This window comes from Hetaerina americana, unplaced genomic scaffold (assembly GCF_022747635.1).
Source record: "Hetaerina americana unplaced genomic scaffold, ioHetAmer1.1.p SCAF_26, whole genome shotgun sequence".
Lineage (NCBI taxonomy): Eukaryota > Metazoa > Arthropoda > Insecta > Odonata > Calopterygidae > Hetaerina > Hetaerina americana.
The window spans coordinates 3773754-3788316 of record NW_027286830.1 but is presented as its reverse complement, the minus strand read 5'-3'; the positions used below and the strand labels follow the sequence as shown (position 1 = coordinate 3788316).

The 14563-nt window shown below is 35.1% G+C and overlaps 1 protein-coding gene across 1 annotated transcript in view; it reads right to left on the bottom strand.

The window, feature by feature from the left end:
- Nucleotides 1–426: 426 nt before the first annotated feature.
- LOC139689624 (insulin-like growth factor-binding protein-related protein 1) overlaps nt 427–14563 on the bottom strand; it is a 46998-nt gene continuing 32861 nt past the window's right edge. The window contains exons 2-4 of the mRNA XM_071586795.1: nt 4286–4436; nt 3521–3676; nt 427–1603 (exon numbers count right to left, since the gene is read on the bottom strand). Of these exons, the coding sequence (XP_071442896.1) occupies nt 1431–1603; nt 3521–3676; nt 4286–4436 (480 nt within the window). The 3' untranslated portion in view covers nt 427–1430. The remainder of the gene's footprint in view (nt 1604–3520; nt 3677–4285; nt 4437–14563) is intronic.

Genomic DNA, 14563 nt, shown 5'->3' with positions numbered 1-14563 from the left:
TTCTTGCAACTGTTTGTTGGGAACTAGAGACAGTTCTGTCCACCACAATTAAACTTTGAAACTGTCACCATTGCCAGGTGTGTTTCCATAAATAGGTACATCACAAACTAAATAGTCGGTAGTCTTTTTTTGTGTACTACAGAAAAGCCATTCAATTTTTTACCTAGCCTTGTGACATCCTTGTGACTCTGGGATTTAAATAAGTCTTCATTTGGTCATTAAGTAACTGAAAATCATTCAGCAAAATATGCACCCTCGGGTTGTAGTTTAATGATTCAAATACACTTTTTGTCATAGCACTTGATTTTCCTGAGCTACCTACTTACTTACCTTCTCAATTTTGGTCCTAATTTTCTATCTTATGAGTATGCTGGAGTGGAATCTCTTATTTCTGCATGCGTACTACCTATTTCAATAATTTGACAATTTATTTTAAATCATATTATATATTTTGTGATTTATTACCATACTACATTTCACGATTGTTTAATAAAAAACACATAATTGCATCAATTTCCACCAAATATTCACAATATTGGCATATTATAAAGACAAGCAATTGCTGTGCAAGGACTTGCAAGGGTATTAAGCATAGACAACACTCAAAAAATAGGAAATTGGGGTAAGGGAAGGATATTTGACTGACTTCTGTAAGGCAAAAGTCAAGTACGGGTCATCAAGATGCAAGCTCCAACCTATAAAGCCTTTTCAAAACTTTGAGAGTACTTATTTTTTTATAGTAATGTACAATGAAGTTTACTTTCTGGCAATAATTCTGATAAACAAAGGGGTATCTTTAGTATGAACTAAGCTAGAAAATGTTGCTTTCATTATCTTTGATAAATTAAACACCACTACAGAAATTATTTTTGGTAATCTCTGCTACTGTCCATTAATTAGCAAAGCAGCTGCCTCACTCATTCACCCATGACCCCATTGAAAAGATTCAATTTCATGTTGATTAACTTCTCCTAATCAATACATTAGTTTTAGAGTTGCAGACTGGCAACTTTTTAAAAGATACTGATTTCAAGGCTTTCACCTCAAGATGAAAGTTCATCTTTTGTGCCGACTCATTAAAATATTTCCCATGGAATTCAGTTCTACTTGAAATGTCTAAAATTAATTAAAAATCGATGATTTGGATAAATCAAGATATATTTTAATAAAGGAGTGAGGCCTTGGACACAAACCAAAATAATAATTACCTTCAATAGGTATTTTCAATACCTTACCATGAAAGTCTACCTTTAAGTATACAAACAGCTGTTAACTTGCTTAAATTTGGAGTATTTCCATCAAATCATTTTTTAGTATACTTGAACATAAAATTCTAACTGAAGTGAAATCACCAGTTTTGTATCAGATTTACTATGCTAATTTAGCAAGTAAAAGCTAATTTGTAGCTTGTGTATTGAGTTGAAAACAACTTAACGATGGGCACGCACTTTAGCGGATGATCGGGCAACACCTTCAGAATTTATGGCAACACAAGTGTAAACACCAACATCTGAGGGTCTGAGGTCCACAATTTGAACCCATGATGTTGTCATATAGGCCTCAGGTCCTCCTCGAACTTGAACTGCAACATAGAGGTCATCACCTATGGCAAATAAATTGAAGAAAATTTATTAATATTAAGATATACCTATTATAGAAACAAAATAATGTATAACTACAATAGTGCTCAAGATGCTATCTTTTTATTTTAGGAATGTTATTATTTATTCATTCAATTTAAAAATTTTACATTTGTTATAAAAATGGTGCTCTGATGAGACTGAAATTAATCCAGCTACCTCATTATTTCATATTCCGAATTAACCATTCTCTCTTTGAACGTAAATAGTCACACTGCATAATAATATTGTCTTTCATAATTTTGCATTGTCAAACATAAAAGTGACCTTGCAGAAATAAGAAACTGCCTTAAGCTGCCACTTTTATCTGGAACTCAACATATTTCTTGCAAAATTTATGTATGTTTCCTGTATAAAATGTATATACAATTGGAATTTGCTGTGAAAATAATCCTCAATCATGTTTAATAAACTAGTTCAACAAATGCCACCCTGTGTAGGGCAGAAGAGGGCCAGCTACTCATTTCAGAGGAAAATACATGACCAGCAGAAGCAGCTATCGACGCAGGAAGTAGACCTTTGGAATCATGCATGTTTGAGCCTTGTCAAAGCAAACTCATCAACAATGGAAGAAGTAAGAAGGCAATCGGTTTTGGCAATCTCAATAGCCCAGACAAAAAAATTATTCCAGAGTAGAAGTTTACTGATACCCAGTAAAGTAAGTCTGAAAGCAAAGAAACAAAAATTATGTCCTGAGAATGAATGGTTCTTTATGGTATTGAGGCACGGAGAGTGGTGGTAGGAGTAGAAATGAGAAGATTGTAAATGTTTAGATTCAGAAGAATGGTGAACATCAAATGGATGATGAGCTAATGAAGAGTAAGATAGGAAAGAAGTCTAAAAAATATTTCAAGAAGAAGAAGGGCTAGTCTTAACAAAGCATACCCAATATGGCATACATATATAGAATAATGGAAATCTAAGAGATAAGAAATGTACGAGTATGTGGGCATGAAACGGCAATACAAGAGTTGAGTGGTGAACTTCATCAAACCAACCGTAAGATTAATGATTCGCGATGATGGAAGGAAAATAAAAATCATGGAATTAAAAGGATGTAGATTTCTGGATGAACTGTTTATGCAAGTTTAAGTATGTATATGCCATGATAATAATTATATATAAATATAATAATCTTTGTACATTTTACCAATGAACAGTAACTTCTAGCTGTTTATTTTGTAAATGCATTCTCATTCCTGAAAAAAATTTCCCTCCCTTCAAAGATCACATTTTTAAGAGAAGATTATTTTTTACTACCAGCGGTGATTGTGCAAGATAATCTCATACAATTAAGAACCCATTTATTATCTAATATAGACTGCATTTCATGATAAGGCAAAAACAATTTATTTTATAAAAACTGCACCAAAACGATAACTATGATTTTTTGATATTTGAATGATGTTTTTCTATCAGAATTGAATGTGTCATCATAATTTCTCCATTAATTTTATACAGCATACTTATACACCACCATCTAAAAACAGGACTTATAATCTCAGAAAAAAAAACAATTAGGGAGGTATTAATGGAATTTGATGCATTAGGTCCTCCAATTTTCAGCCTCTGCATAAAAAGGTGAGAACCCTTCCATGTTTTTAAATCTTTCATGTTTGACCACCACACTAGTCTTTCAATTAATGCAATAGCATTTTGTCTGAATTGTTTACTCTGGATATGAACTTAAGTCTGTATGATCAAACATTTACTCAACTAATTTACTTTTAGGCTAGAGTTTACATAACTCAAAGTCATTTCCAGTTAATTTCATTTATACCATTTTGTCAAGTATTTCAGTTCCTATGTATGAAGATCAATAGGATGGATCACAGTTGTGAAACTTGGAAAAGGTTTTTTACATTTGATTCATAACTTACTTGGAAGATTTTTTCCAATCGTGGAGAATCTGTCATCTTCACTTCTGAATTCCCAGTGAATATCTGGAATGGGGTGTCCTTTCACTTCACAGCTAAGTGCAATGGGTTGGCCAATGATGCCAGTTGAGTCCTCAGGACCCGATGTGATGATTGGAACTGAGTAATCAGAAATTGAAAATATTTTTACCAGTTGATAAGTAATACTCTGGCTTAGGTAACCATTAAATGTAAATTTCTTGAATATATATGTATTCACATTTTACAAAAGTATCACTAAACTCATAGTAAGTAGCAGCAATAAACTGATTGAGAGTGACCACGTATTTATGTGGTGGGTTCTTTGTTTTTTTTAGGTTGAACATTTTCAAAACTCTAAAAAGCAGCCAAATGAATAAGTTTAATTCACTCTTTAATACTAAAAGGTTATAATTAATATAAAAGGGATTAAAGGAATAATATTATGCAATTTTCATTCAATGTGTGATTTTATTTCTTCTCATTTATTGTCATATCAGCAACTAAAACAATTTATATTTTGACAGATATTTTTATTTTTGTACGAGTTCATTTGCTGTTGTTATAGGTATCTTGAAAATACATTAATTTTAAATAAATGTTCATTCTTTTTTTAACAATTCCTGGATACAAACAATTTCAATTGAACACAACAAAGAACCACCTCAAGCAATAAAACAACACAGGCGTTCAATGGATGAATCTGCAAGAGTTTTGCAGGCAAAATATTCAAATAAGAATATTGCTTACCAGTGTGGCAAGGACCCTTATGTTTCATGAAGATGGGATATTTCAGGGAAGCAGATGCCACAGCCATGTGGCACTTAGTTTCATAGGTCCGATTGTTGGAGGCACAGATGTCACCTTTGTCTTTGCAGAAGCAGAGTGCCTCAGGTTCATCCTGATTAAAAACGAAATACGGAACAACTGTAGGTAAAGTTGAAAAGGTAAATAGTGTTTCACACCAAACAGAAATAAGGTTGATCACTAGTCATTGGATTAATTCAAAAAAGAGGTATAGTCATAGTAATAGGGTTGGGGTAGGAACCCAATTAATGCTATGCAACCCATGAAACAAGTGAATAATATCATCATCAACCATTTGCTGGAAACTATGTATTTAAAAATTCCTTTCCCCTACCTTGGCATAATCCATTTCATTAAAGATCCTTTTTTAATCATTGATTACATAGTAGTCCAATGGTATTATGGATAGAAATTGTTGTTTGAACAAAAAAATGTTTCCTCATAATATTTTATGAATGAAATAATAAATAAAATGCAATTAGACAAGAGTATATCACCAGTAAAATAAAAAAATCAGTACGAGAAATAATAATAAGAGAAATTTATCATAATTATAATAATTTCACATGTGTTGATTAAGGCTAATGCTATTTCACATTTATTAGTGCATAGTTATCAGATACTGCACATAGTAACGTACATATATGTTCATCCGGGTGAGCTAAACTGATATCCAATCGGCAAAAAGCAATATCCCAGGATCACTTAAAGCCTCTGGATCTACAATTTGGTTTCTTCCTGTTCCTCTTTAAAGCTGCAAGATTTCAATGCGGAAATTTTCCAAAATTTTGTCCTGTGGAGTTCACAAACTTCGCTTCAGAAATCCCGTGGAGTGCTGTATCTGGCATCTTTCTATCATCAGCCGATGTTATGACTACTGAGACGCTTTTAATGCTCTCCCAGCACTTCCTGCTTATGCCATTAAGGACTACGAGTAAATACTGCCGTTCAGACTTAATCCTGCGCTACCTAAAGAAAAATCGAGTACTCTTCTGTTAACAAATTGACTACTTTTCACAAATTTTTGAAAAATGGCGTAAAATAATAATAACATTAAAACTTTTTTTTTGGAAATAGACTTGATTTTTTTCCTTATAAGTTGTCTCTCAAAGAGTCGTGAATAGGAGCCTTTTTACAGGTAGTTTCAGAAAAGTACGGGTAAGCGTGCTTTTAAATCAAATAAAAATTTACTTTTTCCTCAATTCATGAACACGACATGGGTCACGATAGTAACAGTTATTATGGTACGTATCGGTTAGTTGAAATCAGGGTTCATTGGGGTCAGGGTCCATCCCGCAAAATTTTGACGTCCCCGGTGTTGAGTTCTTTGTGCAACCGCTTCCTCCATTATTCGCCGCAATGAAGCTCCAAATTTGAGAAAAAATTAGTATTTTTTGTGAATTGAAGCTTTTTTTGGTATCAATGTAATAATTAAATTTTTTTAGTATATTCCGTAGAGACATTGTATAATACTGAGATGACGGGAATGTGTTTTTTCAAACCCAGAATTTCGAGGAATAGCGTAGGGAAATACGAAGTAGTCCATTTTGCACACAACAATTTCATGTAATACACAGACACGAACTTCTCATTTACTTGCAGATATGGAAGATCTTAAGGGTACGTACAGACATGTAGCTCAAGTTGATTCAAATTTTAAACATGTAAAGTCAATGGATATACTTTTCAACGGGTAAATGTGCAATAAACCAAATTGTTTCAGAGAAAATGTGATGTAATTTATAATCTTTAAAGGATAATTTTTAACCATAAACTAAGTTCACTGAATTTCTGAACAAGGAATAATTTAGAAGCATTTTTTCTTAACTAAAAAGCCATCAAATATTTCTGAAATGTGTCCTTAAAGAACGGAGGATACATGATGCTACGTCACTCATTCCTGAGGTAATATAGTATTTTTGTAAGGCATTCCTGATAATCCTTCTCTTCAATAGTAGGACGCATGTTCATAAATTTCTCACAAAGAAATTATTTTTTCATCTGTTATTTCAGATGAATTGTGCTCACTTTGCGGAAATCTTTTGAACCTCTAGTAACTGGCAATGGTAGGTAATTTTATTTACTGCAGGATACATATTTCTCGAAAGAATTAAGTACGTTAATCGAATTTGCTTCTTTCATTAAATCCTCCAATGAAATACTCCACGCTCAAAAATTCATACTATATTCCATTGTTATCTCAAATTATAAGTCAGTATTTCTTAAACGAGTCCTTGGTGCTGTTGAAACGTGACCTGCTTCCTTGCCTAGTGCTTTAAATATTTTACTAAAATTTTATAAAATATTCTCATATACATCGGAAAAAACATTTTTATATTCACCAGTGACAGCGCATAAATTATATTCCCCATATCAAAAGTCTGTGACCCATAATGAAGATTTCCCAATTCTGCCGATTGTATGGTTCATCTCTTCATTATTTGATCCTAGAGGCATTTTTAATATAATTTGTGCGTCTTTACAATATATTCACAACATTCAGTTCCGTCATCGTAGCGATCAACGCTGCCCAATACTTCAGAGGTTTTCATTTTTTTTGGCAAGCAGCTACGGAGTAAATTTTTCCTGCTGCAATGTTGCAAAATAAAATGCATTAGGCTTGATTCAATTTCATATATTTCATAAACTCATGTAAAAACCAGTTTAATTCATAAAAAACAGAGAATTATAAGTTTTTTTATGAATCAAATAAATTGCAATCGCTAGCTAACGTGTAGGGAGTATCAAAAATTTCATTCCGAATTCCCTGGATTTACGTTTACGTGATACCTTTTCATACTTGCAATATATATATATATATATATATATATATATATATATATATATATATATAAATTCTGCGCAGGATATTAAATCCTAATGCCTTTCCATGAAGCTCATTACAGCACGACTGATTATTTTAATCGCGCTCCTAAGTTTATTCAGTGTATACATGCATTCATTCTTTAACTCTACGTGTATTGGAGCTTGGGCGTTATAGCACTATTTGCTTGCAAAATTAGAAGTACAATTTTTAAGAATGAGTGGTGTACGCAATCAATCCTCGTAAAGTTCTTCCCTCAATTTACAATAAACAATGATAGCGTGATGATCTCTTCCTATCTTCCATTACAATTATGCAAGTTGTGAGATAATTGAGTCATCTAACGTGTTGTTGCTTAGATTAAATGGAATAAAAGCTTTCCTAAATGTTACCTCAAGTATTTGTAGATCTAATACTTCGGCAACAGCTTCATTGTAAAAAAACAATTCTTGTTCAGAAAATCATAACATAAACTAATTTTATTTTCTTATTTACGAGACCATAATGCTTTCTATCAAAAATACTGGCATAAACAAAGAGTTATTTACATCATTTCTGTTCTCTGTTGACTCTACTCAAAATAGGTCACGCTTTTTTTACAAATTTTAACCACCTTTTCCGCCGCTGCTATTACGTCACGTCTGCCCTTTTATTTCCATTTTCACTTTTTCCATACGAAAATTTTGGAGAAATTATTTTATTCATGAAGAAAGCCAACTTTAGTGTGTCCATGAAACTCATTAAGAGGTCTCTTAAGATTGCATTCCCAATGTTTTTCAATTTTATGGCGTGTGATTTGGGTGTAATGGGTGCGATATATAAAATTATATTAATTTGAGCGCACAGAGGCGTTCAATAAGCATTTTTACTAAGCGAAGAAAAACTTTTGAAATTTGACAAGACAAGTGGCAATATGGAGGGTAATTCCCACTGTTGGCTCTATTTTTTCATTAGGGTTAAAAGATTGAGCAACATAAAATTGTAAAATTATACAAATAGAGTTTTTTCATCTAGCTTTGTAAAAAATTTAACTATCCACTCGCGCGGCTTTGAATCAAGTATTTCCTTTCACTACAAATTGAAGGGTGATTGTGGGTGGCAGCTTGGTCGAAAATAAAATATTCAAATAAATTTGTTTCAGAAAAATTTTCCGTATAATTGGCCGATCCAAATATTTCGTTTCCTTTGAACCCAATTTTTAAAATACATATCCTGAGACTAAATAACGTAGCAAAAATTAATGAAACTTATGTGAAGAATTATAATGTATTTTTTCCAAGGAAAATATATTGTATTAAATTGACATTGCATTTACACTTGTACCTTCAACAAACGCGATAATTCAAAAATAAATCTTCCTGTAAATAATTTCGCAGAAATGATTTAATGTAATTGTTTTTGTTTACAGGTCATTGCAGCATAAACATTAAACCTGTATTCAAAACGGTAATTGTATTTAGCAGCATTTAGTATGAGTAGATTGCCCAAAGAAAGGTAAGTGAGCACACGTACCTACGTTATATTAATGAAAGGAAACGCAATTACGGATTTATTTACTCGTGCTCTCATTCTGATGAGAAAAACCTATGTGAAGGGCATTATGAAGGCAATTCGCAGTGGGAAAAGATGGCATTATTAATTTAGCACTCATTTTCCATGAGAGTTAGCAATGGGAGTTAAATTAAATCTCGTACGTGATCTCTTACGCTCGTTGATATTAAACAGGGCGTTTACTGAACGGATGAAGTGGGAATTGTCCGGGAATTGTGCATCCAAGCGAATATTTTCAAAGTTAATTGAAATATTCAATTTCTATGGTGTTTTTGCGGCTCAGTTGTACTGTAAATTACAATACAGTTGGCTGATAGCTAGACATTATCGCCTGAATGTATTCGAATACCCTCAAAATTTTATATGGTGGTCCGAGTCAAGTAGCTATTATATTTTTATTATTTTTTACTTTAGAATAATTCCACCACTTCTACATGATTGCATTTAATACTTCAGTTTATCTCATTGTCATAAAAGGTAAAATTCCTAAGTCCTTGCTTGGAGTTGATTCCAATTGAACTCACTCAACATTACAATAAATCCTCCGAGTACCTGCATTTTTAATTTGTCCACAAACAAGTTATGCACTTTGAAAAGCATGTCATGCCAAACTTGAGTTGAGCTTGCCACTTATACTTGGATAGCAGTGGAAACACTGCATTTTGAGATGACAACTTGAGGCATTTTCGTAATACAGATTATACGTACATACTGTCAACGGGATTAGCACACAGAGTTTTTATACCAAACCTCATACTTCAGCAATTTTGCAATAAAATCCTGTCGTTTTTGTCTTTCAATGTGTTAATATTTTATTACAGAAATGTGGTAACAAAAGCAATACTAAAATGTAATGCGGAAAACTAAATTGAAGAAGAATCTTATCTGGTTTTGAAGAACATATTGCCACCTCTCAAGTTGACTTTTACCTTTATTAGGATTTTAATTAGAAAATTAAAGACTAGAAATATTCGGCTTTGGTCTCTGTCGGGTTAGTACGCCGTTTTTCTTTCTATTTCCACATTTTTTTAAACGAACCATGGAAAAAGCGTATCTAACAAGTAAGAATAAAACCATTTCCAATTGACGGTCATAACTCAAATAGACACTAAATGTCTGGGCATTTATACAATATAGGCCTTTCATGTGATCATTTTCGAGTGAATATTACATTGTACGAGGAATTAACGCTTAAACCTAGTCATAAGCAATATTTTAAATTGCACCGTGAGGAGGTAGATCCGAAACTTTTTTTTTTCATTTTAAACCGAACTGTTTTAAATTTTCAGTTGCATATCAGAGTACCTTTTGGAGTGTGTATATTTAACATGCAAATGGATTCATAGGATTAAAATATTATCACCATGCAAGAGCTACTTCAGCCCGTCGCTTTAAGTAGCCTTGAAATCTTATATTCTAAGTACAGGTAATATAGGGATCATAATATAATTATATTTAAATGCGTTAAGAGTAACTTTTTATTCGACCACCTTGTTGCGTACTTGATAGTAGTATTTGATAAGGATGAATTTTCAGTCATTGACCTATATTAAATCATTTAATGATGGCTCATGCCAGATAAATTACGGATTGGTGGAATGGCAGCAGTGCGATTATGTGCGGCTTGAATTTGACACTATTTCCGGAGATTATGATGCTAAAATATTATAAAATTATACATTATACGAGTAATGGTATGAAATACGCTATTATTGTGGGTAGAGTGACAATACGTGGAGAAACAAGTTGCATTGTTTCTTCAGCCAGTACCCACCCTAGTTTCAGATTGTTTGATGGCGTACTGTATTTGCAGCTTAGTGTAAGATTCTGTAACCAACTCATGAGTCGGAGCCAAACTGAGCAGCTCGTTGATTATCGGTCTCTCCGGCTAACATGGGGCTCAAGGATTCGAACCCCGCCGCGGGAATGAATGTTATATCGTCAATTCAGTTAATTTTCTGTCGTTTGCTTTGAGGAATGGCATGGCCTAAGAAGTCGTCATTTTACCGCAAAATATTCAGTTACACATGCTCAGTGAAATGACAATTAAAATGTATTGAACGAAGGGTACTAGTTTAAGGAATGGTACGAAACAGATGTTGGAAAGTGAAATTCCAACACCTCTTTTGAGCGCATCATTTTTTTTCCCTGCAATGGAATTGATTGCGTCAATACAAATCCTCTCTCATTACGGAATTTGGACGTCCAAATCGAGGGGAAACTCTTGGGAGTCGATAAATAATTTATGGTTCGGTGTAACGAGCATATAATTTCAAGACCATTCGTAATTAAATGATTTACTTAAATATGCTCCGGGAAGACCTGTGAACTGGTATCTCTAATTTTAAAACCCTAAAGGCGATATAAAAATTGCCTCATATTGAATAGAAAAGCACAAAAAACATGATATTAAACAGGTCATATAGATTTTGCAAACCAGAAGGATATTTGGATATGTGCCGTATTTTTTCGGCTCCACAGCGGAATATTCATAGAACAACTACGGATCCGGGGTTTGGGACGTAATTTCCATATCTGTCATGAAGCATCTCTAGAGTCATGCAAGGAGAATGTGTGATAGGGAAGGGAGGGAGAATCGGATCGGAGATAGTGAGGGTTGACAGGGGTGGGGGGAGCGTTAAGTTATAAGAGAAATGAGAACGGCGACTTATCTTCAAGCTACAACAGCTAGCATTGCTCCATTTCCGAATAAAAGCCTCTAATTAGTCCTTTTTCCTTGACATTTGGCGGGTCGTTTGCGTCGAAAGTGGTGTGTGTCGAACAGCATTGTAATCCGTCTCACATTTGCACAAGGTTGTGTAAATATATATTCAGAGTATACACACACATCGTATCGAAAACAATGGATATGTTACAATAAATGTGTAAGAGAAAGAGATAGAGGAAGCAGCGTTAACGTACAATTTAGCATCTGGTAAAGTTTATTTTAATTTGACGAGTGTCAGCAATGACTTATGTGCATAAATTATTGCTTGAACTTTAGTGTATTTATGTTATATAGTTTAAGTTAGTTTAGGTTTATGAATATAATGTCAGGCAAAGCGTTTGGTATTATCCCGCGGTTTCATGTAACCACGTTTACTTAACTGTTTGAAGTCCAAGTCTAACGAATGGTTTGGAGAAGTACGACAGAGAAGGGTTGGGAAGACTTGGAGAAGGAGATAGGGCGAAGGTCACGTCTCGCAAAAAAAATAAACGTTCCAGGCTTTCGTCCTGGGATGAGAGGGTCGCTACATTAAAGGTATCCGGGGCAGAGAAAAATGAAATAAAGAAGACTGAATCTTCAGAGTCCAACAACGCCCTGCTTTGTTTTTCTCTCTCTCTCTCTCTGTCTCTCAGAGTGAGTGGGGAGGAGGGGTAGACGAAGTAGGGGGAGAGGGGCATTTTCAGTGGAAATTCACTCCCTTCTCCCTGTCCCATCATCCCCGATACTTCGAATCGCTTTCCCTTCACGGCGATTTGCTCTTAAATGGACCGTCCATTGCATTAGATAGGAGTAATTTTCTTCATCCTCCTGGCACCGGCATTCAGCTTATAGTATGTTAGAATCACTAGGACACAGATCGCCTTTGTCTTCCGTAGGACATAATTAAGCGGGCGGAAAAGAAAGCGCCGAAGCTTGAGAATCGCAAATTGTTCGGCAATTAAACGGAAAGGGGATGTTGCAATTTAATTAAGGACCACGCCTCGGAAATTCGATCTAGCGGCCGGAAATTAAAAAGAGGCGTTGATCGTTCTCGCGGAAGGGGGTAAGTGCCGATGGAGATTTTTCCTCCTCGCGTTGAGTGAACTTGGGCCGAACCGAGGAGTCTTTTACCGGAACCGGCGGGGCACTTGCAAGCCTGGACAACGTCGGCTGAGTGAGTGGCGTCCCTTGTGAAGAATAAGAATTTTTGCTGCGCGTCAAGTGTTTCCATCTTGATCCCTAATCTCGCGGGTGCAATTGGGCGAAAAACCCTGAAGTGCTAGACAGACAGCTGGCACGGGGCATCACCGCTATGCAGGGGCGAGAAGTGGAGGGCACGGCCAGGTGTTCGTTCGCTTCCTTCAGTTCAAGTTTTTCACGGTCCACGTGCTCGTTCCCAAATTCCATATATTAATCAACCGTATTTCTTCAATTGAACAGCGAGCGCACATCCTTGGATAAGGATTGCCCCAACGATACCAAGTCTGAAATGACGTGTTAAAAAGCGCTCCAGACCCCCACCTCCACACTCCCTCCCCCGTCTGCGAGACGCTCAAGGCAATTCCGCCTCGCCCATTCCTTTCTCTCCACTGTCAACTGTCATGGAAACAACCGACCGCTCTCACGAATTTTTTCTTGCCCACTATCAAAACGGAGGGGGTGAGTAGGGTATTTGGCTAGGGGCCATGAGGAGTACCGGCATCAAAACTCGACGATGCCTCCGGAAGCAGCAAGAAAATCTAACAGCTTCACTCAAGCCGTGCCAGATTTTTCCGGAAAGCTGCAGGCGTCACAGGACCATGTTCTGATGTGTTCTCCGAATTTCATCAAACGCTTGGTTACGAAGAGCTCTCTACCCTATTCCACCGACCTGATCTCCAGATTGTTTACTGCGGTGAAAGGGGATTATATAAGTGTTAATATTGGAAAAAATATTTCATAGTCATGGATCAAAATTGGTAATTTAGAAAAATTAAAATTCTGATCACTGGGAAATGCATTGTCGAATTCTGTGGAAAATATAACCAATGGTATCATCTTGAAAGAAGCATGCGCAGAATGTATGTATGGGCTATATTGGAAGAATCTGGACGAATTTGGTTTTCACTATCCAATTCAGTGCGTTGCAAGTATGATGTTTAATATTATAGCGCAAAAGCCTACTAGAATATTTGCGAAAATGAAGAAGAAATCAATTGTCTTTTTTTTAATTTGTTTACACGGTCACAAGTATGAATACTTCTCCTTTTTTCCTGGAAAACGTGTAACAGACATAAAACTTAACATCCTTACAGTCACCAATTAATTCATCTTGTACATTTTATTCTCCTTGGTGCATACAGGTACATATTACAGCCTGGTACGGTATAGCGATGAATTCATCGCGAGACTAATCCCTTTAGGTGTTAAGAGTTGAAGTGTGCAACGCGGTGGATAATAGAACTTATCTTGAATATACGTCGAACAGGAAGTAATTCTATCAATAGATTATTTCGGTTTCTTATTTAACTAAAATGAAACCGGTTATGGAAACGATAATTATGCACCATAACAGATTTGTTTAATACATAAGCATTAAGCTTACTTCATTGTAGTTCATTTTTGGCTTCGTTGTATTGCCGTTATTTTTATGAAAGACGTAAATTTCCTCAATGGTAGAATCATACAGAAATTATTCGACCTTCATAAGTCATGAGAAAATTACTAATCTAATAGTAAGACCAAGCACAACGGAATCAGTCTTGGTACGGAAGCGCCACCTGCTGGCGGACCACCTTCTTGGTACACTTTCATATTATTGGCAAGACATTTTTTAAGCCATTTTATTCTGAAGGAAGGCATTCGATTAGTCGGCCTCTCTAACCTGTATTTAAGAAAGCTCATCAGGATTACTATCTAGCGATAAGGCTATTATATTTTTTTCATCCAGTTTTTATCTAATCAGATTGTCTCATTCCTGCATTTTTAGTTCATACTTTTAACAATCTCTGGTGATTTCTTCTTCGTTCATGGTTCAAATAGCTTATATCGGTAGTTGACACGGATTCCTAAATGATGATGAAATGGCTGTTACAATGTCGTCCCTCACCGGAGGTAGCATGGATTGCGGGAAAATACTAAAAATGTATAAATTATCGAT